This window comes from Bufo gargarizans, chromosome 2 (genome assembly GCF_014858855.1).
Source record: "Bufo gargarizans isolate SCDJY-AF-19 chromosome 2, ASM1485885v1, whole genome shotgun sequence".
Lineage (NCBI taxonomy): Eukaryota > Metazoa > Chordata > Amphibia > Anura > Bufonidae > Bufo > Bufo gargarizans.
In genome coordinates this window covers 246,303,708-246,331,579 of record NC_058081.1, presented here as the reverse complement: position 1 = coordinate 246,331,579, position 27,872 = coordinate 246,303,708, and the positions used below count along the sequence as shown (strand labels likewise).

Sequence of the window (27,872 nt, the reverse complement as noted above, 5' to 3'; positions counted from 1 at the left end):
AAGTAGTTTGGGTAAGGTGTCCATCTTTAGGGCGTTTATCTTACCGAACCAGGATATATGGAGAGGCGACCACTTCTGGAGGTCCGACTCAATAGACCTAAGAAGTGGTGTATAATTAAGTTTAAAAAGGTGACTAGGGTTGGAAGGAAGAGCAATACCTAAATGTCAGATTGAGTCTTTAGCAATCTTAAACGAAAACGAGTCTCGAATGTGAACCACTTCCCGTTGCTTGAGCGATATGTTCAGGATTTCAGATTTTTGGATATTTACTTTGAAGTTGCTTAACTTCCCAAATATCTCAAATTCCCGAAGGACCGAAGGGAGTCCAATCCTCGGGGAGGAGAGATAAAGGAGCAGATCGTCCGCAAAAAGGGAAAGTTTATGTTCTACTGAGCCAACAGTTACTCCTTTTATAGACAGATTATTCCTTAGAGCATTAGCAAGGGACTCCATGGTTAGGATATAAAGGAAAGGGGAGAGAGGACACCCCTGGCGCGTTCCGTTTTTAATGGCAAAGGGCTTCGACAAGAGGCCATTGACACGGACCTGAGCTGAGGGAGAAGAATATAAGGCCATGATGCGGTTGAGCATTTTGGGGCCAAGACCTATATGTTCTAAAGTCAAAGCCAGGAATCTCCAGTCGACCCTATCAAAGGCCTTCTCTGCGTCCACTGAAAGTAGACACAGAGGAGAACCAACAGACCTGGCTCTGGCTATAATGGCAATAGATTTCAGAGTACTATCTCTTGCCTCTCGGCCGGGGACAAAGCCCACCTGTTCTTGGTGGATACATTTTGGAATGTGGGGGTTTAATCGCAAGGCTATCAACTTAGCGTAAATTTTTAGATCCACATTTAAGAGGGAAATTGGTCTGTAGTTAGTACAATGGGAAAGATCCTTGCCGGGTTTAGGTGCTACCGCTATGTGCGCCTGTAGGGATTGAGGCGGGAACGGAACATCCGATGTGATGGAATTAAAAGCCTGGAGTAGGACAGGGGATAATTCTTCAATGAGAAGCTTGTAGAACCTGGCTGTCAGACCATCTGGGCCCGGGCTTTTCCCATTCATGAGATTGTTCACAACACATATGAGTTCCGACTTAGAGAAGTCTTCCTCTAAATCTGGTAGGGCCTCGGTAGGGAGACGCGTAGGGCCAAATTGATGAATATAGTCACGGGTATCTGACACCAACTGATCAGAAGCAGGGTCCCTCCCTGTGTTAAGGTGGTAGAGGGCGCCATAGTATGCTTGAAATTCAGATGAGATATCAGAGGGAGAATGTACAAGGCCTTTACTGGAGGAATTGATCGAGGGCACATGGGTCTGCGGGAGACGAGGATGGAGTGCCCTAGCTAGCCATTTCCCACTCTTATCTCCATACTCAAAAAAACCATATTTAATTTTATCCCGGAGACACAGGGTTTTCTGGTCTAGAATTTGAAGTATCTGATGGCGGAGAAGAGAGATATCAGCTTTCAATTGGTCTGATGGGGAGAGCTTATTCAGTGCTTCTTTATCGTCAAGAGTCAAGAGGAGGGTGGAGAGCCTTGCAGAACGTTCCTTCTTAAGCCTAGTGCCATGAGATATGAAAAGCCCCCTTAGGACGCATTTTAGGGCTTCCCATTTAATCGGAGGTGGGGACGTGTCAGATTGATGGTTATTGATAAATTCCGCGACGGTGGTGCGAACGTCCGTCATGCACACCAGGTCATTTAGGAGATTGTCATTTAGCCTCCATGTGAAGGGGCGTGGGAGTGGTGGAAGGGTTCGGAGGCGGCCATAAACAGGAGAGTGGTCAGACCAAAGAAACCCGTCCATCGAGCAATGGGGATCCAGATCTAACAGATTGTGGGAAACAAAGAGATGATCTAATCTAGCATAGCTGTTGTGGGCCAGGGAATGAAAGCTAAAGTCCTTGACTCCTGGATGCAATACCCTCCAAAGATCAACTAGGCGAAGGGAGGAGAGGTCTTTTTTGAATCGGTGCTGAGATGCCGGGGAGATAGAGGACTTACCAGTCGAAGAGTCTACAGCGGGATCCATCACCATGTTGAAGTCGCCACCCAGTATGATGGAAGAGCCGTCCGCAAAGCGGGCCAGATTCCTCAGGATCTTGGAAGCGAAAGGTATCTGCCCCTGGTTGGGAAAATAGACATTAGCGATTGTGAAAATGCTTTGGCCCTCTGATAGCTTAAGAAAGATATAGCGCCCCCTAGTGTCAGTCTCTGAAGATAGGACAGTGGGGTGAAAGGCTTTATGAAAGGCTATAGACACACCACCAGCTTTCTTGTCCGGATGGGGGCTGTGGAACCAAGTGGTGTAGTACCCACGGTCACACTTAGGAACTGAGGATGCTTTGAAATGGGTTTCCTGAAACATGGCCAGCATTACACGTTTCTTGTGAAGGCGATATAGAATCTGACTACGCTTTTCAGGTTTGTTAAAGCCTCTAACATTGTAAGTGCAAAAAGACAGTGAGGCCATCTCGTGTGAGAGGTGAAACCTTTATGTGTATAAGGGATAGGGTGGAAACAAGAAGGGTAAGAACAAGAGGAAATAGGAGAGACACGGGACAAGACAAACAAACAGTTAACAAATAAACACAAGTAAACTCCGAAAGGAGAGAGCCAGAAGAGCCGGCTCAGTAGCAAACTAAAGTGTGACAACAATCACTACCGACACTAAGTGCCGTTATCCCTATGGGGGAAGTGGAGAAGTCGAGGACAAAAGCGGCAGCCTTACTGACCCCCGACCCAGAAACAGACTGAGGACAGTAGAACCCACATAGCATGTAACACTTGAACAAATAAGAAAACAGTTGCTGAACGCGTATAAAAGGAGAAGATCCCGGGTAGGCTAAACAGGTTTAGGCCGTCGGTCTCGGTTGGCGTCTAGCGGATCTCTGGGGTTTCGGCGCCGTTGTCTGCCATTCTTCACGATTCACTGTGGGAGGAACCAGCAGGGGTTTGGGCCAGTCCGGAAGATCCACATTGGGCAGATCAAACGTGCTCAGGAACTTGGGGAGATCGTCCAGTGATCTGAAGGTCGCTGACTTCCCATCCTTCCTAGCAGTGAGTTGGAAAGGAAAGCCCCATCTATACATAATGGCGTTGTCCCGTAGCATGGACAGGAGGGGTTTCAGAGCCTTCCTAAGTTGTAGAGTGCGCCTGGCGAGGTCTGGGAGGATCTGGATAGGGTTAGAGTCCATTTCAGCGCCAACTGCTTCACGAGCTGCTTTAAGGATAGATTCTTTTTCCCTATAAAAATGGATACGGCATATGACGTCCCTAGGACGGTTCGGATCCAACGACTTGGGACCAAGCGCCCGATGAATGCGATCAATTTCAATTATGTTGGAAGGATCCGTATGCAGGAGCACTGAGAAATGGGTCTGAGCCCAAGCGGCCAGGTCGACGACGGTTTCAGGTAGCCCTCTGATGCGGAGGTTATTCCGCCTGTTCCGATTTTCTATATCATCAATATTGGCTAAAATGTCCTGTAACTGCACAGCGTGAGCATTTATGATCTGGGAGTGACAGTCCAGGGAGGTGAGGATTTGTTCCTGCTTGTTTTCAATGTCCTCCACTCTCTGCCCTACATGTTTAATGTCCTGATGCAAGATTGCCATGTCCTGCTTATGAGAGGCCTCCATTCTGCTTAACAGGGCCCCCACCTCAGCAGCTGTAGGGAGAGATTTAAGGTGCTGCTTCCAGTCCCAGTCATCTAACTGGACTGACCGATGGAGAGATCTGCCAGAACATGCTGACAGAGCCGGGGAGCCACGCAGCTGCTGGTCTGGGGACTCATCAGGGCTTCTGGATAGGGGGGAGGAAGCCGCCATAGATGTTGGACTCACCGCTGCTGCATAAGAGACAGGGTGTCCTCCGGTGAAGCTGTCTCCCTGGACATGTGCGCTTGAGGCTGCCGGCGGTGCGTCGGACCCTTGAGCTGTCTCCGCCATCTTGGACACTGTTCCCGCGCCTGAGGGTACCGCCTTAGCTGCTGGGCTCACCGCTGCTGCGTAGGTGATAGGGAGTCCTCCGCTGAGTGTGTCCCCCTGAACATGCACGCTGGAGATTGCCGATTTCCCTCTGGTCACCGGCGGTGAAGCGCTGGGATCTTGCCTTGCTTCTGCCATCGCGGACGTTGCGGTTCCCGCGCTTGAGGCTCCCGGCTGGCTGGACGGACCGAAGAAGCGCGATATATCGCCCGGTTCACGTACCACAGGTGCTGGGGTGGAAGAGGGACCTCTCCTGCGGACCATGACGAGTTCAGCGTTCAGTTTATCGCTATTGTGGGGTTTATTAGGTCGGTGGTGGTCAGGAGCGCAGACCGTGTGCTGCTCACTCCGCCATCGGCAAGCTCCGCCCCCTCCACATGGTTTTTAGATGCCATGTCCCATTTGAAGCCCCCTGATGCACCCTTACAGTAGAAACTCCCAAGAAGTGACCCCATTTTGGAAATTAGGGGATAAGGTGCCAGTTTTATTAGTACTATTTTTGGGTACATATGATTTTTTGATCATTCATTATAACACTTTATGGGGCAAGGTGACCAAAAAATTTGTTGTTTTAGCACAGTTTCTATTTATTTATTTTTACAGCGTTCACCTGAGGGGTTCAGTCAAGTGACATTTTTATAGAGCATATTGTTACGGACGTGGCGATACCTAATATGTATACTTTTTTTTATTTGTTTCACTTTAACACAATAATAGCATTTTTGAAACCAAAAAATGATGTTTTAGTGTCTCCATGTTCTAAGAGCTATAGTTTTTTTATTTTTTGAGAGATTTTCTTATGTAGGGGCTCATTTTTTGTGGGATGAGGTGACCGTTTTATTGGTACCATTTTGTGGGACATACGCATTTTTGATCACTTGGTGTTGCACCTTTTGTGATGCAAGGTGACAAAAATTGCTTGTTTTGACACAGTTTTTTTAGTTTTTTTTTTACGGTGTTCACCCGAGGGGTTAGCTCATGTGATATTTTTATAGAGCTGGTTTTTACGGACGTGGCAATACCAAATATGTCTATTTTATTTTATTTTTTCTATTTTTAATTATTTTTTTTTTATTCCTTACTTGGGGACCTTTTTTTTTTTACATGTGAAACTTTAATTTTTTTATTTTTTTCAACCCTTTATTTTTTTATTTTTTATTTTACACTTTTTGTCCCCCATAAGGTCATACAAGACCTCTGGGGGACATTTGCTTCACTTTTTCTTTTTTTTTTCACTGTTGATTTCTCCTGTAACTGGGGCTGACATAGTAGCCCCAGTTACAGAAGAAATGCACCCCCCAGAGAGGCTGTACAGCATGATTCTGCACTGTACAGCCTCAGAGCAGGGCTGATCGAGGTCTCTGTAAGACCTCACACAGCTCCTGCACGCTCCGGTCCCGGCGGTCACATGACCGCCGGGCCGGAACAGGAAGCGCACAGCGCTTCCTGCTCTGCAGACACAGCGCTCACTGTCCCTGCCTTCTCTCTGGGTTGCCCTGCTGTCACTGACAGCGGGCAACCCGATCAGCAGCTGCACGATTAGCGTGCAGCTGCTATTTCTGAAAGGACGTTTTAAAACGTGCTTTCAGAAATAGAGGTCCACCCATAGGACGTTTATAGCCTATGGGCGGACTTAAAGCGGTTAACCAAAAAAAAATGTTTTAATGTGTCCATGTTCTGAGAGCTATAGTTTTTTAAAAACTTTTCTTATGTAGGGGCTCATTTTATTGGTACAATTTTGTGGGACATACGCCTTTTTGATCACTTGTTGTTGCACTTTTTGTGGTGTAAGGTGAAAAAAATGTCTTTTTTTGACACAGTTTTTATTTTTTATGGTGTTTATCGGACTGGGTGGATCATGTGATATATTTATAGAGCCGACTGTCACGGACGCGGCAATACCAAATATGTCTATTTTATTGTATTTTTTCAATTTGAGTATACATTGATACAGCGATCTAGAAGGCAGGGACAGTTCCCAGGTTCTAAGGGTTGCCCTGCTGTCACTGACAGCGGGCAACCCGATCTACAGCTGCGCGATTAGCGTGCAGCTGTGATCTCTGAATGGACGTTCAGGAACGTCCATTCAGAGATAGAGAACCACCAAAATTAGAATATGGTGAAAAGATTCAATATTCTAGGCTCAAAGTGTCACACTCTAGTCAGCTAATTAATCCATACCCCCTGAGCAAAGGGTACCTGAGATTGTGACTTTGGGGCTTTCATAAGCTGTAAGCCATAATCCTCCATATTCTAACAAATAAAGGCTTGAAATATCTCGCTTTGCATGTAATGAGTCTCTCTCATATGTTAGTTTCACCTTTTAAGTTGCATTACTGAAATAAATGAACTTTGCATGATATTCTAATTTTTCGAGTTTCACCTGTATGTCCTGTGGTGTGATGAATCACATTTCTTTCTTCGGCTGTCTGATAGACAACTCTGGGTTTGGTGACTCCATATCAAAGGGGTTGTCTCACTTCAGCAAACAGCATTTATCACGTACAGAAAGTTAATACAAGTCACTTACTAATGTATTGTGATTATCCATATTACCTCCTTTGATGGCTGGATTCATTTTCCCATCCCATTATACACTGCTCATATGCAGGGGTTATAGTCACCCTACAATCCAGCCACGTTGGCCGTGCTTGCACACTATAGAAAAAGGCCATCTGGGAGCGTGCTTAGGGACACAAGCTCCTGTCCCAACCACCTCATATGTGCTCTGCAGTGTTGGCTGTAACCCCTAGACACGAGCAGTGTATAATGCAATGGTAAAAGCAGGCAATATGGACAATCACAATACATTGGTAAATGCCTTGTATTAACTTTATCTACATTATAAATGAGACAACCAATTTAATGCCTATGGGTTTAGAATGGGATGTCATAAAAGCTCCTCTAGGTGTAATGTGTAACTGTCCCAATATTTAATCCATAAAGTGTACAGTAAATATATGTTAAATGCTACTGTGTTGTAATGCTGAATGTAATGATTATTCTCTAGTAACTAGTAACTAGCTACAGACAATTACATCAGTATACTGTACCTGATTTCCATCAATCTCGTAATTATACTTTGTAGCATAAACTTTTCCCAGAGAAACAGCAAGGGCATATGCTAAAATGCCAATGGAGAAAGCCGGTACAATCAGTTGTGAAAAAAGGCTGACGTCTGGAGCCACAGGTGGTATGAAGCTACATTTTCAAGCAGAGAAAAAGATTTTTAGAGATTATTTGAAGTTAATATAAAACATATCAAATACTACATGGATTAGAGACCACGTGGACGTGCTAAGATGCACTGAATCACACCTCAATTGGTACTGCTTTGTCAGTGCAATGACCCACTCTATGAGATCAGGCTCCATACTGTAACATAGAAACTTCACCACTTGTTCACTCAAATAGAACGATATAACAATTAATTAACTCAAATACAATCATGTTCATGTCTCCTGACTATTATGCTGTTTATCTGTCCTATTTTTACCAAAACACTTGCCATACACAAATTTTCCAGCCTATTGGAACACTTTCAATTCAGGCAGAATCGAATTTTACTTTTTTTAAGCCATTCTGACACTTTTTTTTAAAATGTACCGACCAGACAACTCTTTAAGAGGACCACAATTATGGGTATGTTCATAATTTCCATCTTAAAGCATTTTATGAAACACCTGCTATAAATTTATATGGAGCACTAACTGATTTGGGAAATAGAAATATATTTGCAGTATAATTTCTTAGGCTATGTTAACATTTGTGTCGATGTCTCCATTGTAGATTCTGACACCTCTGAGGAACGTGATAGACAAAGTGACATACGCAATGTGATGGGTCGAGCACTGCAATGTAATTTCCATTATAAACGGAAACCATGCTGCAGATATGAACAGATCCTAAGGTATACTATGTTTCACTTACCCACTTGGAACATTCTTCACAATGGCAGCATTGTACGTTTCCTCCAGGTTAACTCCATATGAAATTCCTGTAGCAACTATTGCCTAAAAATTAAAATAAAGGGAATGAAAATAGTTCCATAGAAATGGATAGCATTCACTTGTAATTTAACACACATTGAAAAAAATGTTTATTGAAATAATATTACTACAGCTAGGGCTGGGCGATTAAGAGATGGAATTACTTTGATTGCTGACAGTGAGGCCATGTGTACCAAAGAAGCAGCATAGGAACTACACTTGTACAATGCTGTCCATATGCTGAGGTCTGGGCTCTAAGTGAGGAGAGTGAAGGTCGGCCCCCAGATTCACTCCACCCCTCACAGTGCATGACACACTGCCAGGCCCACACTGCCAAAGCTCTCATGATAGTATCATTTCCCTCTAACAAACAAATACCTTGTGAATATAAGACTGGCAATCTCTACCTGGGAAAGTTGGGTGACCAGCAGTATTGTCTTTACCAGCTGTCACCCAACTTTCCCAAACCTCTGGCTATTTACACAGAAAGCATGCCTTGGTCCTCCAGCTATGTAATTGTAGTCTGGGAAAGCTGAGTAACAGATGGAAATAGCCATACTGGTGGTCACCCAACTTTCCCAGGTACAAGTAGTCTTAAATTCACTATGTATTAAAGAACATAAATAAAAGTATACATACTGTATTTGGTGTCACTATAATCATCCTGACCCATAGAATAAAAGTAAAATACTTGTTATACTTGTTATGCCAAATAATGAATGTTATAAATTTAAAGTGCAAAAAAAAATGGCAGAATTGCTTTATTTTACATTACCCCAAGAGAAATGTCATAAAAATGAATAAGTTATATGTACCCCAAAATGGTGTCACTAAAAAACTATTTGTCTTGCCAAAAAAAGCTGTCATACAGCTACATCGACACAAAAATATAAAGACGTTATGGCCAGAAAAAAATACAAGAAAATATTATTGAGATTAAAATCAATAGTTGTCCTTAAAGGGGTTCTCCAGAAATTAAGAAAATGAAAATACTTAAATATTACTTCATTATAAATACAGTATATTCCTAAATACCTTGCATTAGTTATAATGGCTCCTTTTGCCTGGGGAGCAATCATTAGGAAAAACAAAATGGCCACTGTCCTATTAGTACACACAAAACCTGTCCTAATCACACAGCAGGACAAGTTACTTCACAACACTGAGGTAAAGCTCTGCCTCATCCTGCTCTCTACTCTGCTTGTCAGGAATTATCATCCTGAATACAGTTTAATATGGTCATCAGCTGAATCTCTGTAGGAACGGAGTTCATGAACAGATGTGGCTAATGAGCAGCAGCACTTGTATGCTGTATTCATTACCACAGTCTGTCCTCTCTGTACTTCATTTCTCCTCATGAACTCCATTCCTACAGAGATTCAGCTGAAGATCATATTAATCTGTATTCAGGATCATAATCCCTGACAAGCAGAGCAGAGAGGAGGATGAGGCAGCTCTTTACCTCAGTGCTGTAAAGTAACTTGTCCTGCTGTGTGATTAGGACAGATTTTGTGTGCACTAATAGCACAGAGGACATTTTGTTTCTCCTAATCATTGCTCCCTAGACAAAACGAGCCATTAAAACTAATGAAAGGTATTTGGGAATATATTTATAATAAAGTAATATTTACATATTTTCATTTTCCTAATTCCTGGAGAACCCCTTTAAATAAAAAAAAATATAAATCTACATTTTTGGGGTTGAGGAGGTGAAATCGACCAGCCCTAACTGAAGCTATAAATGCTGTATTCTCATATGGTCACTTACATTTCTGTTACAAACTCATTTATCAAATCAAGGTTTTAAAAAATAACACATACTGTAAATTTCTCATTCCAGCTTCTTGAATTATTTCCACTTATTCAGAAGTAGGGTATTAATAGTTGACCCATTGCAGAACATATATGATAGGTCACAACAGATATGACCAGCACTGCTCTAAGGGCACCATACTTGTGATTTCCTGAATATCATGTAGCTAAAGCACATATGGGGTAAATTATTAAGACCAGCATTTTAGACGCTGGTCTTAATAACCCCTATGTCTGGTGTTGGATCTGCTGAAGTTATGAGAAGACGCCAGCTTCCTTGCTGGCTTACATTTAGATCATTTTCTGTGACTAAAATAGGTGTAGAAAATGATAAATGAGATGAGCCTGCCGGACCGTCGCTTTCCCTGGCCACGCCACAACCACTTTTTTAGACCTGGCGTGAGAGGGAAAAATTTGCATATTGCCAGGCGTATCGCTGGATAATAAATGACCCCCATAATTTTGTCAAAGTAATAAAAAAAATCATATTTGAGATAGTATGTGAAATGAATGCAAGTTAATACTGAATATTGTATATAATGACCAAATAAGTCACAATTTTACTGTGAGAGAATTCATTATGATTTTATTTGTTTCTGTGTTGTATGAAGGTCTTCAAAGAAACATGTTCATGCTCATTTTCTTTGGAATGTGTGTATGTTATCATACTTATGTTTCAGGCTCCTTGCAAGCTACCATAAAGGTTAATGACTTATGTAAAATGAGGTCTTACACATATTTAACCATCATCCCTCTTACACATGACCCTCCAAGACAATTATTAAGCTCTCTTAACCTCACGACCTTACCTATTTAACTACTGTATTTTTTGCCCCAAATGTGGGAGGGAAATGCCCCTGCGTCTTATGGGGCGAATACTAATGAGCGCTTCCATTATGTACTCACCGCTTCCTGGTCCTTAGCTGTCGGCTGTGCAGTGGCTGTGCACAGCGTAAGGGCACTCTGTGACCTCACGCTGTGCGCGCCAGCTCCCAGCACAGCCGACAGCAGGAGGAAGAAGATCACGGGCAGTGAGGAGCGGCGGCGTCCAGAAGCAGGCATCCCGGAGAGGAGGCAACAGAATCAGGAACCTGAAGCTCAGAGAGGCCTATTGGATCCACACATTACACACGCTCTATCCAAAAGGAATGAATAAGGAATATGAGATCCAGTGTTTATTATGATACAATAGTGTCTTTGTGTTGCTCTAAACTGTATTGACTATGTCTGATCGCATCACTATACTAATTTGTTTCCCCCCTTTTTTTCAAAAGGCCTCCTGAACCCCATCTCCTGGACCATGTGCCGCTCCTTATATCCTTTATCTGTTTTTTCCTCATACAGCTCATATTCACACCCAACATGATAAGGTATTACAACAACACAGACACATATTAACATGATCATCTCTTTCACGTAACATATACACACATTATATATATCTCATATCTCACTTACCTATCTTATACATCCTATAATACCTATATACACACTATACCCATCAGACACACTTCATCACTATAGACATACCATGACACAATTCACACGGACTGCACAATTTTAGCTTTATTTCACACCTGATTTATTCATATCTCTTATATTTACCATACATTTCCAACACTATGTACAATAAACAGCAGACTTTTATCATTATATCGTCATATCCCTTATTACCATATATATATCACACTTCTTTTCTCCTTTATTTTCTTTTCCACCCCTTCTCCTGGTCCCCAGTGTTGTTCTCGGTATTTGCATTCCACGACCGAACTTCTTCCGGTCTGTGGAACGCAATCACATTACCCGATGCGTTCCATGAGCCGATCTACTTCCGGCAAATGGAACGCACGGCGTCTCACGTGCACCAGCCTTCCAGGCCCGCCTACCCCTTAGGCGCGCTTCCCGGAACCTTTTTTAAGCAGTACTTACGACTGCAAGGGGCACACACAGAACCACTGGTGCTGACAGCACCTTACCTTAAGAGTGTGTCTATCTACCTTAAGATCTTATCATCACGCGGCACTGGTAGGTCCTTCTGATCGGGGATTAGGTTCATCTTTTATATGTGTACTACAATAACTAAAAGAATATAACTGATTATATCTATTACTTACCTGGTACCCATTGTGTTTGCCTGTTTCCCAAATAATATATGTTCAGCCTCTGCAATACTGGGATTGCATGGATCTGTACAGTTTTAGCACATATACTTGGTACTCTGTGATTGTCTTTTCCTTGACTACATATTTCAACGACCATTCCATCTACCTGGGGATCCTGCTTTCAGTATGTCCTCCCACATAGAAAAATAGCTGACTATGTTAATTAGCGTGGTACGTTCTAGTTGCAAAATTGCAGCCCTTTATAATGTATTGGTTCTCTGGATGAACTGCTTACCAGCTTCCTTATGTTACTTGTCGTCCATGGTATTATATGTTATATATATCTATGTAAGCACTTTGCATATGTGTATTATACCATTGGCTATTTTTTTCTTTTCAAGTGATCAAAAAGGTGTATTTCCCACAAAATGTTACTACTAAAACCATCACCTCATCCCGCAAAAAATGAGCACCTACATAAGAAAATTGCTAAAAAAATTAAAAAAATATAGCTCTCAGAACATGTAGACATTAAAACATAATTTTTTGTTTCAAAAATGCTATTATTGCGTTAAAGTGAAATACATTTTAAAAAGTATACATATTAGGCAACGCTGCGTCCGTAACAACCAGCTATATAAAAATATCACATGACCTAACCACTCACGAGAACACTGTAATAAAAATAAAATAGAGTGCCAAAAAAGCCTTTTTTTGTCACCTAACATCACATAAAGTACAACACCAGGCAATCAAAAAGGCGTATGCCCCCCAAAATAGTACCAATCAAACCGTCACCTCATCCCGCAAAAAATGCAACCCTAACTAAGACAATCGGTCAAAAAATAAAAAAGCTATGGCTCTCAGACTATGGATCAAACTCAAGCAACACAAATCCAACCCAAAGGCTGTTCCACTTTCAAAGACCAAATGCAGTCCAAGCAGAATACCGCAGTAAACAAAACCAAAACAATAAAAAGAGCAGTAGTAAAATGTAACTTTTAATGTTATACCTTCAAAAATCAAAAAGGCCCACACTTCTATTCATAGACACCACCCCTTAGGGTGTCAGTACCACAATTACCTACCATGAAAGTGTGTTTATACCTAAAAGGGATAAACCGGCATTCATAAAGGTATACACTTCTTTCCGGAGAAGGTGTACAGGTAGGGTCTTGCTTGAATCTCACACCCGATCAGGTTGTTCCCATCCGCACAGATGAAAAGATGGGATTCTGCTGTATTCCACCATCTGTGACCACATCGATTTCTCACCGTTTGTTCAATTTGTGTATATAATGTAGCAGAATGGGCAGAGGTGTGGAGCCCAACCACTGATAGTTAAAGAGTGCTAGGAAACCTAAACATAACTGCTCAGATAAATAGATATATTTTACCCTACGTGTTTCATCTATTTATATAGCCCCAGATTCATCAGGAGACACGGGGCTAGTTATACTTCTTTATAGGCTGGTTAGTCCCTGATGTAGCCAAAAATGTATGGTCGCACCTACGGATATATTACCCCTTACAAGATGAGGGTACTGTTACATGGGATCAAGGTCATTAACCACACATGACGTCCCATATTACATGTGGCATCATTTTCCTTTAATTCTTGTGGAATAACTAAAGGGTTAACAAAGTTTTTTAAATCAGTTTTGAGTAACTTGATGGGTGTAGTTTCTACAATGTAGTCATTTATGGGGGATTTCCACTGTGTAAGCCCCACAACGTGACTTAAGGCCGCCCAACAACGTGACTTAAGACCTGAACTGGTCCTTGAAAAGTGGGTTTTGGAAATTTTCTTAAAAATGTTAAGAATTGCTTCTAAAATTCTAAGCCTTTTAATGTCTTAAAAAAATAAAATGACATTTACAGAATGATGCCAACATAAAGTAGACATATGGGGAATGTCAAGTAATGAATATTTAATGAAGTATCACTTTCTGTTTTAAAGGCAGAGAAATTAAAATTATGAAAATTGCTAATTTTTCTAAATTTTTGGTAAATTTGGGATTTTTCATAAATAAAGGTGAAATATAGTGACTCAAATTTATGACTATAATGAAGTACAATTTGTCACGAGAAAACTATCTCTGAATGGCTTGGATAAATAAAAGTGTTCCAAAGCTATTACCACATAAAGTGACATGTCAGATTTGCAAAATTAGGCCTGGTCAGGAAGAGGGCAAATGGCCCGGTCTGGAAGTGGTTAACAGTGATTTCCACAACACCCCGTCTCCTTAACCATGGCCTCTACAGCAATCTGACCCTTAACACTGACTTCTATAGCGGACCGTCCCCTTAACTGTGACCTCCAAAGCAGCCTGTCCCATTAACTGTGACCTCCACAGCACTCTGCTCCCTTAACAGTGTCATCCACAGCGCCCTGGCCCTTTAAAGCTGACCTACATCAGTGAAGAAAAATACCTGGGTTGTTATAGAAACCTGGTGTAAAACTGTGTGTATGTGTAGACTAAGGGCCTGCGATTTTCTATTAGCTGATAAGGGTCATGTCACCGTGTATAAGAGATGGGATATGAGGAGAAAGACCTGCAGGCCTCTATTGGCTAATGTAGGTCATGTGATGTGCCATATTTGCATTTTTTGGGAATATCTCAGGAATGGTATATGCTAGACAGCTGAGACCCGTACTAAAACCTTCCTGCACACCTGATGTACCTGGGTGCCAAATTTCCTGACTCCTTTACCGGACATACATAGATTTAGCTTTATATATTAGATTGTAAATATTTAATGGTAGTGATGAGCGAATCAATTCGTACAAATTGAATTAACAAAAAAAATTCAGACTTCCTTGATTGACAGTGCCAGACGTCTCACCTGGTCCTGTCAATCATGCAACTGCGCCATTTGAGTAAGGCTTTAGAATACAAACATGTTGAAATTGTTAAATAAAGACTCATTGAAAAAATTAATTTTAGCTCATATCGAGTAAAATGCAACGATAAATGCCTTTAAACTGTCTTCTTAGACACTACTTTTCATATCTTTTTCGAGATACTGCCAGTGGCATAACTAAAGTGGTCACAGAGGTTGCAGTTGTGATTTGTGCCCGTAGTCAAGGGGGTCACCATGCCCCCACCACCTGCTGTCACTAATTTATATGTACATAAATGTACCAAAGATAAGAGGCTCTGTAGAGGTCCCTATGCACTATTGCTTGAATGTTTTATGGATTTATATTGATTTCATATATTGAGTGACTTTTTCAATACCTGCTCGTTTGTATTGATGTCCATACGCTTCTAGTTACTGAGTGCCCTTCGTTCCATTCCTACTCTTCATATACAGTTTTCTTCAGTATTGGGGGATACCGAGAGGTCATATTCTAAGACAGTAGGAGAAGCCGCTGACTATTTCTAATATAAATGGTGATTAGCAAACTTGTATTTCAAGTTTGGCGTACAAGGTTCGGGTTATGGACCATAACTTATAGAAGTGTTAATAATTTATTTTGATCAAATAACATGATGCAAAGTGAATGAAAATAAGAGAAATCGAAATCAAATCAATATTTGGTGTGACTACTCTTTGCCATCAGTTCTTCTAGGTCAGGGGTAGGCAACCTTCGGCACTCCAGCTGTTGTGAAACTACAACTCCCAGCATGCATACTTGCTCTGCTCTTTTCAGAACTCTCAAAGAAATGAATGGAGCATGTTGGGAATTGTAGTTTCACAACAGCTGGAGTGCCGAAGGTTGCTGATCCCTGTTCTAGGTACACTTGCACACAGTTTTTGAAGGTACTCGGCAGGGAAGCTGTTCCAAAAATCTTGGAAAACCAACCGCAGATCTTCTGTGGAGGTTGGTGTGGTCAAACATTTCTGTCTCTTCATGTAATCTGAGACAGACTTGATGATGTTGAGATCAGGGCTCTGTGGGGACCATATCATCACTTCCAGGACTCTGTGTTCTTCTTTATGCTGAAGATAGTTCTTAACCCTTTCACTACCAGCGTCGTACATGTATGGCGCTGGAGTGATGTTTAAACACGGCACCTGCTTGCGCCAGCGTGTCTCTGCTGTTTTAAACAGCAGAGGTCCGCGGCCAATGACCGCGACCGGCGATGCCAGTAATTCATTCTCTATGAAGACACCCAGCGTATTAGAGCTGCAATTCCTATGTTGGCCAGCAGGTGGCAGGACAACATAAGAAATCAGCAATTCACATATTCCTATACTGCTATTTGCAGTATGGTAATATTCAAAAAAGTAGTGAACATGGTAGCCTCCTAAAGAGGCTACAAAAAAAAAGTAAAAAAAAGGCAAAAGATAAAAAAATAATTAAAATTTTAATTATCCCTACCTCCTTTAACACCTTAAGGACCGAGCTAATTTTCACCTTAACCCTTTCATGACCAAGGGTCATTGATGCCCTAGAGTCCAGGTCAAAATTTACAAATCTGACATGCGTCACTTTATGTGGTAATAGCTTTGGAACACTTTTACTTATCCACGCCATTCTGAGATTGTTTTCTCGTGACACGGTGTACTTCATGACAGAAAGTCATACCTAATAAAATATTTATTACTTAACATTCCCCGTATGTCAGCATCATTTTGGAAATGTCATTTTAATTTTTTAGAACGTTAGAAGGCTTAGAAGTTTAGAAGCAATTCTTACAATTTTTAAGAAAATTTCCAAAACCCACTTTTTAAGGACCAGTTCAGGTCTGAAGTCACTTTGTGGAGCTTACATAGTGGAAACCCCCATAAATGACCCCATTGTAGAAACTACACTCCTCAAGTTACTCAAAACTGATTTTACTAACTTTGTTAACCCTTTAGACATTCCACAAGAATTAAAGGAAAATGGAGATGAAATTTCTAAATTTCACTTTTTTGGCAGATTTTCCATTTTATAATTTTTTTTTCTTTAACACATTGAGGGTTAACAGCCAAACAAAACTCAATATTTATTACCCTGATTCCGCGGTTTACATAAACACCCCACATGTGGTCGTAAACTGCTGTACGGGCACACGGCAGGGCGCAGAAGGAAAGGAATGCCATATGGTTTTTCTAAGGCAGATTGTGCTGGATTGGTTTTCTGAACGCCATATGTTTTTTTATTTTTCTGCCGATCGTCTTGTGCAGGGGCTCGTTTTTTGCAGAAAGTGTTGAGGTTTTTATTGGTACCATTTTTGGGTACATAGGATTTTTTGATCATTCATTATTACACTTTATGGGGCAAGGTGACCCAAAAATTGGCTGTTTTGGAACAGTTTTCATTTATTTATTTTTACAGCGTTCATCTGAGGAGTTAGGTCATGTGATAGTTTTATAGAGAAGATCGTTACGGATGTATCAATACCTAATATGTATACTTTTTCTTAGTTATTTAAGTTTTACACAATAATAGCATTTCTGAAACCAAAAAAATGATGTTTTAGTGTCTCTATAGTCTGAGAGCCATAGCTTTTTTATTTTTTGGGCGATTGTCTTAATTAGGGTATAATTTTTTGCGGGACGAGGTGACGGTTTGATTGGTACTATTTTGGGGTCATAAGCCTTTTTGATCGCTTGCTGTTGCACTTTTTGTGATGTAAGGTGGCACTGTTTTTTTATTTTATTTTTATGGTGTTTATCGGATGGGGTCTATCATGTGATATATTTATAGAGACGGTCGTTATGGACGCGTGACACCTAATACGTGTATTTTATTTTTTCATTTTTTTATAGGAAAATGCAATTTATTTATTTTTTACATTTTTATTTATTTATTTATTTTTACTTTTATTATTTTCAATTTTTTTATCACTTCCCTCTTGGATCTTGAAGATCCAGTGGGGCTGATAGTTGTACTATACTTTGCAATGCTCTTGCATTCCAAAGTATAATATTTCCAGATGTGCTGTAGGTGGCAGCACTGGACGCTTTTGCCATGGCAACCATCGGGTACTGCAATCACAGCGCTGCAGCCCCGATGGTTGAGAGAGGGAGCTCCCTCCCTCTGATAACCCCATGGATGCCGCAACCGCGGCATCTATGGGGTTACAGGAGAGTGTCAGCATAGAGCTGACACTCTCTGCTGATGGCGGCGGCTCAGTAATGGAGCCGCCGCCATCACACACAGCAGGGGGATCGGGGGCAGCGCTGGAAAGGAGGAGGGGGATCGGGGGGTACGGCCGCCAATATTGAGGGAGGCTGGGGCAGGAGGGGCGGCTAGAGAATGAATGCGCGGGGAGGGGGCGGACCGCATCAGGGCAGCTGCCTCTAGATGAGCTGCAGGGGGTATTACGAGGACCCTACCTGATTTCATGCTCTGATCTGCAGAGCGCAGATCAGAGCATGAAACCGGCATTTTTTTCACTGCCGCAATCCGATTGGTTAGTCTGCACAGACTAACCAATCGGATTGATTGTCGGCAAGGGGCCACTCTGATTGGTCCCTTGCCGGCATTACTGCACTGTATGCTGTCCGTGACAGTAGCAGGGCAGGGGCAGAAGCTTTAATCCAAGCGCTTTGCAGCGCTTGGATTAAAGAGCTGCCAGAACGTTTATATACGTGGTAGCTGCACGGGGCATGTGCAGCTATCACGTGTATATACGGATTGTGGTCGGGAAGGGGTTAAGGACCAGGCCATTTTTTGCAAATCTGACCAGTGTCACTTTATGTGGTGATAACTTTAAAACGCTTTGAATTATCCAGGCCATTCTGAGATTGTTTTTTTGGCACATATTGTACTTCATGACACTGGTAAAATGAAGTAAAAAAAATATATTTTTATTTATAAAAAAATACCAAAGTGGCAAATTTCCAAGTTTCAATTTCTCTACTTCTATAATACATAGTAATACCTCCAAACACAGTTATTACTTTACATTCCCCATATGTCTACTTCATGTTTGCATCATTTTGGGAATGATATTTTATATTTTGGGGATGTTACAAGGCTTAAAAGTTTGGAAGCAAATCTTGAAATTTTTCGGAACTTTTCAAAAAACCAATTTTTAGAGACCAGTTCAGGTCTGAAGTCACTTTGTGAGGCTTAGAAACCACCCAAAAATGACCCCATTCTAGAAACTACACCCCTCAAGGTATTCAAAACTGATTTTACAAACTTTGTTAACCCTTTAGGTGTTCCACAAGAATTAATGGAAAATAGAGACACAATTTCAAAATTTCACTTTTTTGGCAGATTTTCCATTTTAATAATTTTTTTCCAGTTACAAAGCAAGGGTTAACAGCCAAACAAGACTCAATATTTATGGCTCTGATTCTGTAGTTTACAGAAACATCCCATATGTGGTCATAAACCACTGTACGGGCACACGGTAAGACACAGAAGGAAAGGAATGCCATACGTTTTTTTAAAGGCAGATTTTGCTAGACTGTTTTTTTGGACACCATGTCCCATTTGAAGCCCCCCTGATGCACCCCTAGAGTAGAAACTCCATAAAAGTGACCCCATCTAAGAAACTACAATGATTTCATTTTTGAAACAAAAAAAAAAATGTTTTAGTGTCTCCATAGTCTGAGAGCCATAGTTTTTTCAGTTTTTGGGCGATTATCTAAGGTAAGGTCTCATTTTTTGTGGGATGAGATGACGGTTTTATTGCCACTATTTTGGGGTGCATATGACTTTTTGATCGCTTGATATTACACTTTTTGTGACATAAGATAAAAAAAAATGGCTTTTTTTTTACACGGTTTTTATTTTTATATTTTTACGGTGTTCACCTGAGGGGTTAGGTCATGTGATATTTTTATAGAGCCGGTCGATACGGACACGGCGATACCTAATATGTATTTTTTTTTTTATGTATAAGTTTTACACAATGATTTCATTTTTGAAACAAAAAATCATGTTTTAGTGTTTCCATAGTCTAAGAGCCATAGTTTTTTCAGTTTTTGGGCGATTATTTTGGGTAGGGTATGATTTTTGCGGGATGAGATGACGGTTTGATTGGTGCTATTTTGGGGTGCATATGACTTTTTGATCACTTGCTATTACACTTTTTGTGATGTAAGGTGACAAAAAATTGTTTATTTAGCACAGTTTTTATTTTTTACAGTGTTCATCTGAGGGGTTAGCTCATGCGATATTATTATAGAACTGGTCGATACGGACACGGCGATACCTAATATGTATACTTTTTTATTTAGGTAAGTTTTACACAATAATATAATTTTTGAAACAAAAAAAAAATCATGTTATAGTGTCCCCATAGTTTTTTTATTTTTTGGTCCATTGTCTCATGTAGGGGCTCATTTTTTGCGGGATGAGGTGACGGTTTGATTGGTACTATTTCGGCGTATATGCGACTTTTTTGATCACTTTTATTACCTTTTTTGGGAAGTAAGGTGGGCAAAATTTCAATTTCCTGATATATATATATATATTTTTTTTTATGGCGTTCACCGTGCGGGGAAAGTAACATGACCGTTTTATAGATCAGGTCGTTACGGACGCAGCGATACCTAATATGTGTAGTGTATTTAATTTTTTACATTTTTATTCAGTGATAAATGTGTTTTTATTATCTATTTTTTGGACCCAGACCCACTTGGTTCTTGAAGATCCAGTGGGTCTGATGTCTGTACAATACAGTACAATACACCATATAGTGTATTGTCCCGCATTTTACTTACACTGTCTGAACAGAAATATGCCTTTAGCATAGATCTGTTCAGCACCATGGACAGCAGGATGCCTGAGAAGGTGTCCTGTTGCCATGGGAACCTTCTCCGTCTGCCACAACTGAGCAGACGGGGAAAGGGAAGGAGGGGAGCTCCCTCCCTCTGTCACCCCATCCATCTGGGGGCTGCAAAGGCACAGCAGCCCCCCGATGGCAGAGGGAGAGAGCTCCCTGACTTAATCCTTTCCATACAGCGGTCCGTACGGACCGCTGTTTGGAATGGGGGAAATGGCTGACATTGCAGCGATGTCAGCCGTTTATACCAGAGTGTCAGCAATGTGCTGACACTCTGGTATAAACCACTGACCACCAATGAATATTCAGGGGGAGGCGGGCGGGGTATCGCGATCCCGCCTCCTGCAACTGCCGCAACGCCCACAACCCGCCTCCCTGCGGTGTAGGGTTACATTTTTTTTACTTTGGCCATTTCAAAGTTTCTGATCCCTGCGGATCAGAAACGACAGAAAGCGCTGCAAACCGCAGGTCTGAATTGACCTGCGGTTTGCATCGATCGCCGATACAGGGGGGTCACAGGACCCCCCTCGGCATTGACCCTGGGTGCCTGGCTGTGTGTAACAGCCGGCACTCAGCGCTGTCACCATGTCTGCAGACATGGGGACAGTTTAATGCCAGGAAGAGTATACTCGTCCTGGAGCGCTAAGTATCAGTGCTACAGGACGACTATACTCGTCATAGGTCCTTAACGTGTTAAATAAAATAAAAAATACATAAATAATAAAAAATATAAACATCATGGGCATCACTGCATCCAAAAACACCCATACTGTTAAGATATAAAAATATTTTTCAAATACAGCGAATGGTGTAAAAGAAAAAAGGATCAAAATAGCAGATTCAGTGATTGTGATAAAAAAAACTCACACAAATGGTAGCAATAATAACTACAGATCGTCCTGCAAAAAATGAGCCCCCACACAGCACAGTAGACATAACTATAAAAAAACTAATTATTGGGGTTAGAATATGGTGGTGTAAAAAAATTGTTTTTTTTCAAAGTTTTAAATTATTTTTATAGTATTTAGACATATAAAACCTATACATATGTGGTATTGTTGTAATGATACTGACCCAAAGAATGAAGGGCACAGGTCAGTTTTACCACAAACGGAACGCCGTAGGGACAAAATCTGTAAAACGGTGGAGAAATTTCATATTTTTTTCCAATTCCACCCCATTTGGAAATTTTTCCTGCTTCCCACTACATTGTATGCCATGTTAAATGATGGCATTAGCAAGTACAACTTGTCCCCCAAAAAACAAGCCTTTCTATAGATATGTGAACGGCTCCAGGAAGACAGAGAAGAAAAATGAAACTCAAAAACGAAAAAAACTCCAGTATCCTAAGGGTTAATGACATTGCCAGTATGTCTGGGGTCATTGTGCTGCTGCAGAATAAATATTTAGCCAATCAGATGCCCCCCTGATGGTACAGTATGATGAATAACTATTTGCTTGTATTTCTCAGCATTGAGGATGCCAATAATCCTGAACAAATTCCCAACTCCATTTGCTGAAATGCAGCCCCAAACTTGCAAGGTTCCTTACCTCCACCATATTTTACTGTTTATGGTAGACACTCATTCTTGTATCAGTCTCCAGCTCTTCGGTAAAGAAACTACATTATGTTACAGACAAATATTTCAAATTTTGACTCATCAGTCTAGAGCACCAGCTGCCATTTTCCCACACCCCAGTTCCTATGTTTTCCTGCATAGTTGAGTAACTTGGCCTTGTTTCCACATCAAAGTAAACTTGATGTGTCTTTTATCTGCTGCTTTACATTTTTAAGGGGATTAATGTCCCCTCTGTGCTAAGAAACACTGGCAGATACATATGTATCATGCAATACCATCACAGATCTGATTGGCTCCAAATGTATTCTTCGACAGGATAATGACCCCAAACATATAACCAATGTCGGTAAGAACTATCTTCAGTGTAAAGAACAACAAGGAGTCCTGGAAGTGATGATATGTCCCTCATAGAGCCCTGAGATTAACATAATTGAGTCTGGGATTACATGAAGAGACAAAAGGACTTGAGCAAGCCTAAATACACAGAAAATATGTCATTCATTCTCCAAGATGTTTGGAAGAACCTCCCTGCCGAGTACCTTCAAAGACAAGTGTGCAAGTGTACCTAGAAGAACTGATGCTGTTTTGAAGGCAATGGATGGTCACACCAAATATTGATTTGATTTAGATTTCTCTTTTGTTCATTTACTTTGCATTTTGTTAATTGATAAAAATAAACTATTAACACTTCTATTTTTGAAAGCATTCTTACTTTGCAGCATTTTTTTACCTGGCTAAAACTTTTGCACATGTGAACACAACATACAGAATGCTAGTATAATATCTGACTTACCAAAATGACCTCAATTGGAATAGGAATGCGCATTATATGCTTATATCTCTCATTTAAGTCTTTCACAACCAAACATAACACTAAAGTGATCAATCCAGCTGTAAGATCAGCAAAGTTTGTTTTACTAATGTTGGCAAAGATATCAATGGTTGTCTAAAAAAATTAAAAGCAGACAATTAGCATGGCACTAACAACAACTGCTTTAGTTACCACTTTACACAATTATATATTATAGAATAAATACACCATTAAAGGTTATGGATACTTTGACACCGAATTTTTTTTTTACCTATCATGCATAGTTTTGGTTTGCAATATTCACTGATTCACTGAGTTTCATTGATTTTCAAACCCCAACAACATGCATTTTGCAACCTGCTCCTAGTTACAGACTTTTCTTACATGGCATGTCTCAGCCAGTAATACATGCTGGATGTAAGGTCTGTGATTCCAGGATGTTGCTGCCTTCACCTTCTCATGTATCAGCACAGCTTCGCTCCTGGTTTCCCCTTCTATAGTAATTTGGGTTGTATTTTCTACTGTGTTACTACATTGATGCTGAGAAGTATGTGATTTTCTTCTCCCTCCCAGGGCCCTCTGCTCTCTCTGTGCAAAGAGATACATAGGTGATTGTTCCTTCCTGATACAGTACAGCTTGTTTGATCTACCCTCTCTGAAAACATGAATGCTTTCCTCCTTCTCCACTCTTTCATCTGCCAGGTAAAACCTCCTTGCCCTCCATTCTGTCTCTGACACTAAGTTGTAAGAGATGATACAGCCAAGGGCAGTGTCCTGTTGAATCTAAGTCAGAAGCAGCGGGACAGTCATCTACATGAAAGAACTGCAAAGAATCTTCAAAAGCAAAATGGCAGGAAATTTTTAATGAGCACTATGCAGAAAGTTGGTTACTTTTTACTTTAGGAAGCAAATAAAACAATAAAAAAATAAACCTGTGCATAAGTATCCATAACTGTGCATAAATAAAACATACATAATCCAATTTAGTTAGAGTAAGGGTCCATTCACACGTCCGCAAAACACGGACACTGGCAATGTGTATTCCGCAATTTGCGGACCGCACATCGCCAGCACTATAACAGAAAATGCCTAATAGGACATGTTCTATTTTTTTGCGGAAACGGAAGCACGGATGCGGAAGTGCGGATGCGGACAGCACATTCCGGCCCCATTGAAAATGAATGGGTCTGCACCTGTTCCGCAAAATTGCAGAACGGATGCGGACCCATTTTGCGGACGTGTGAATAGACCCTTAGGGAACCGGCTGTTCCGTGTATTGGGGGTCGCAGTTTGCGGTCTCCAATGCATGGGCATCTTCCGTGCGTTTGCCGCAGACGGATGTAGACCCATTCAACTTGAACATGGAGAGAGGTTCTGTGTCTCTGTTCAGGTGAATGGGTCCACATTCGTGATATGGTGTGCCCATAGCTGGTGTCCGTATATTGTGGACCTGCTGTTTGCCGTCTGCAATACGGCACGGCCGGCCAATGGCCGTGTGCATGAGCCCTAATACTGTAAAATTAGACACATCACCAGCTGTCAATTATATGCACTCACATAAACTATTGACAGTACTCCACTGTAATTTGTTGACGGTATGTTGAAAATCAGTTTGATCTGTGAGATGAATACTTGGAAAGCAGCAGCTGTGGTAAATCCTCGAACTAATGGATCTCCCAGGTATCTGACAACAAAGCCAAACTGCAGTGCTCCTAGTGCAAGCTAGTGATAAAATAAAGAAACAATTCAAACAACTGTTAAATCCTCCACTATTTTTCTCTAGGTACAATTTACATAATACTGTACACAATTTAGTTTGTTCATACCACATTTTTCTTTAAATGTTTAATACAGCTGGTATTAATAACTGATGGAAACAATATATAGCTCAACTGTATTTTTTAAAAATGTGGATAAGTAGGAGACAGAAATCTATCCTATAAAACTAACAATTTGCAGGTCAGAATAAATCCTAGCAAGCTACACAATCATAAATGTAGTCCATTTAACTAGAAAACATATTAAGGGTGTTTTCAGGTTCAGTGCTGAAGGAGGACATATCCGGAGATGAGCATAATACTTACCTTCTATGTGTTTCCTTTATTGTGTGCTAAATGTCTACCTTGTAACTCTGCTCCGTTAGGAAAGAGGTAATGGGGTTCCCATTAAATGCATGCTGTGGAATTTTTAAAACCACAGCATGTCTATGATGTGGATTTGTGGTGTATATGCCATGTATTTTACTCTTTGCAATGCAGATTTTGCTGGTGATCCTTGGCAGAGATATTTGCCTAATCTGAACTTTCCACCCAGACAATGCAGTGATACTGAATAAAATAAGCATATCTATAGTCCTTATATCATTCACAAAATACATAAAATGTACTACCTGTATTATTCCACTTAAGAAGCATAAAGTGCTTGATATGACAACTCTTGCAGCATCCCGTGCTTCATAATCTATCTGCGTTTCATTCCATGTGGAATTGGCAATTATGAATTTGTCATCAGGGGCCAGAGCAAGCACAACTTGTCCAACCATTAAACAGATAACTGGAAATGGTCCTGTTGGCATAGATGTATATAGTCATGAAGTAACCGCTGAATAAAACAAGATACAAGTGAGTCACAGATTTGGATAAAAACTGTTCATTGTATGGGATTCGAATCAGAGTCCAGTGAAACATCTACCGTATTTTTTATAACTATAAGACGTACTAGAGTGGGGGGGGGGGGGGAATGTCAGTGCATTTTATGGGGTGAATACTATTGAGCACTTCCATTACAGAAGCACTCGTTAGTACAGGAGGACTGGGGAGCGGTGAATGCAGCGCTTCCTGTGCTGGCTCTGTAATCAGCGGTACCTGGTCTTCTCCTGCAGGGCGGGAGGGAAAATTGGCAGAGCATCTTATTGTCTGAATACTAATGACTGTTTCCATTATGGAAGCGGTCATCGGCATGCAGGAGACGCAGGGAGCAGAGAGGGAAGAGCCGCGCAGTACTCATCCTACCTGGTCTTTTTACGGGCCCCGCTCTGAACTGTGCCCTGATGGTGTACAGCGTCAGGATGTAGTGCATGTAGGCGCGCACTATGACCTGACATTGTGTGAGTGCAGCGTAGGCCAGAAGACCAGGGAGCAGTGAGTAAGTGGCAGTGCCATCTGGAGCAAGCGAGGTAAGTTTGAGGTCTAATGGGAGTCCAATCTGAGGCTGATGGAGTCTGTTCTGAGGCTGATGGGGGTCTGTTCTGGGGCTGATGGGGTCTAATCTGTGGATGATGGGGTCTGATATTAGGCAGATGGGATCTGTTCTGAGGCTGATGCGGTCTGTTCTGAGGCTGATGCGGTCTGTTCTGAGGCTGATGGGGTCTGTTCTGAGGCTGATGGGGTCTGTTCTGAGGCTAATGGGGTCTGTTCTGGAGCTGAGGCTGATGGGGTCTGAGCTGAGGATGATGACGTCTGATCTGAGGCTGATGGCGTCTGATCTAAGGATGACAGGGTCTGTTCTGAGGCTGATGGGGTCTGATCAGAGTCTGATGGGGGTATGATCTTAGGCTGATGGGGGGCTTATCTGAGGGTGATGGAGGTTGGAGGTCTGGTCTGAGGCTGATGGAGCTTTGGGGTCTGATTTAAGGGTCTGATCTGTGGTCTGGTGAAAAATATATTTTTTCTTATTTACTTTCTCCAAATCCTAGGTGTGTCTTATAGTTACGAAAAATACGGAATATTAATTTGGTAAGAATCGGGCTTATGTTTATTTTTATATCCCAGCAGACAATTTTACTGATTATATTAATTATATTAAAATCCAACTAGGAAAAGCTACGGTCATCTTAAAATATATTTCCCAGCATTCATCCTTTTTTAACTTGTTATATAAATGTTATAGATATGGCTGAAGACTTTGTATCGTCTGACACATCTCTCATGCACAAAAAAATAAATGGAAAATTCTGCCGCATGAGAGTAACATGGCTGTAGACCAGGGATGGCCAACCTGCGGCTCTCCAGCTGTTGCAAAACTACAATTCCCAGCATGCCCAGACTGCCTACAGCTATCAGCCTATAGCAGGGCATGGTGGGATTTGTAGTTTTACAACAGCTGGAGAGCCGCAGGTTGGCCATCCCTGCTGTAGACACAAGACAAACCGGGAAAGTCACAGTTGTAATACTGTCTCTAAAATAAAAGCAAGCATTGTTCTCTGGATCTGGATTGTATAAAAACCTACCAACTGCAATGTGCCTAGATGTTCCTAAGAAGAAGTAGGTCAAGATGGGAAAGAAGGAGGAATAAAGTCCATATCCCACTGGAACCTCAGCAAGCAACGCAAATGCCAAACCTGTAAGCAAACACATATATATTATGTTATAATATATTACGCTATAAACATATAGGATCTCATTAATTAAATTTTTTTTCTTGAAGTGGAGGCTTTCTTGAATGGTTTATATGAGAAATCAGCAGCATTAAAGATGTTGTGGCAAAAAAAATATTCTACATTTTTCAAGCCAGCAACTGGATCTAAATACTTTTGTAATTACATGCAATTAAAAATTTTGTACAGTCACTTAGCTATTCAATAAAATATGTATAGCGCCACCTGCTGTTTGTTCTTTTCCTTACTTCTCCGTCCACCTCACTGGGGTGGTTGCACGCGCTCAGATTAAATCTTCACTGCCACCAGCCAAATTTTAGAAGCTATGTCAGTTACAGAGAAAGAGCTACAGCAGAAAGTATACACCCCCTGAGATACCAGCCTGAAATAAATCTAGCAGAACAATTACAGCAATGAATGGGAAGATCTCTGGATCCATGTGAGGTACAGAGCTGGTTCTAGCTTTGTTAGAAAGAGACTGTCATGTGACTGTCCTAAATAATGTATATATCAATCAATGTA

General features: G+C 41.2%; 1 protein-coding gene across 4 annotated transcripts in view; it reads right to left on the bottom strand.

The window, feature by feature from the left end:
* Positions 1–27,872, bottom strand: part of LOC122927880 (pendrin-like) — a 117,463-nt gene that overhangs the window by 44,449 nt on the left and 45,142 nt on the right. For all 4 annotated transcript variants that reach the window (XM_044280191.1, XM_044280190.1, XM_044280189.1 and 1 more), the window contains exons 4-9: positions 27,204–27,314; positions 25,365–25,540; positions 24,533–24,697; positions 22,958–23,110; positions 7,931–8,013; positions 7,054–7,201 (exon numbers count right to left, since the gene is read on the bottom strand). In XM_044280191.1, coding sequence (XP_044136126.1) covers positions 7,054–7,201; positions 7,931–8,013; positions 22,958–23,110; positions 24,533–24,697; positions 25,365–25,540; positions 27,204–27,314 — 836 coding nt within the window. The remainder of the gene's footprint in view (positions 1–7,053; positions 7,202–7,930; positions 8,014–22,957; positions 23,111–24,532; positions 24,698–25,364; positions 25,541–27,203; positions 27,315–27,872) is intronic.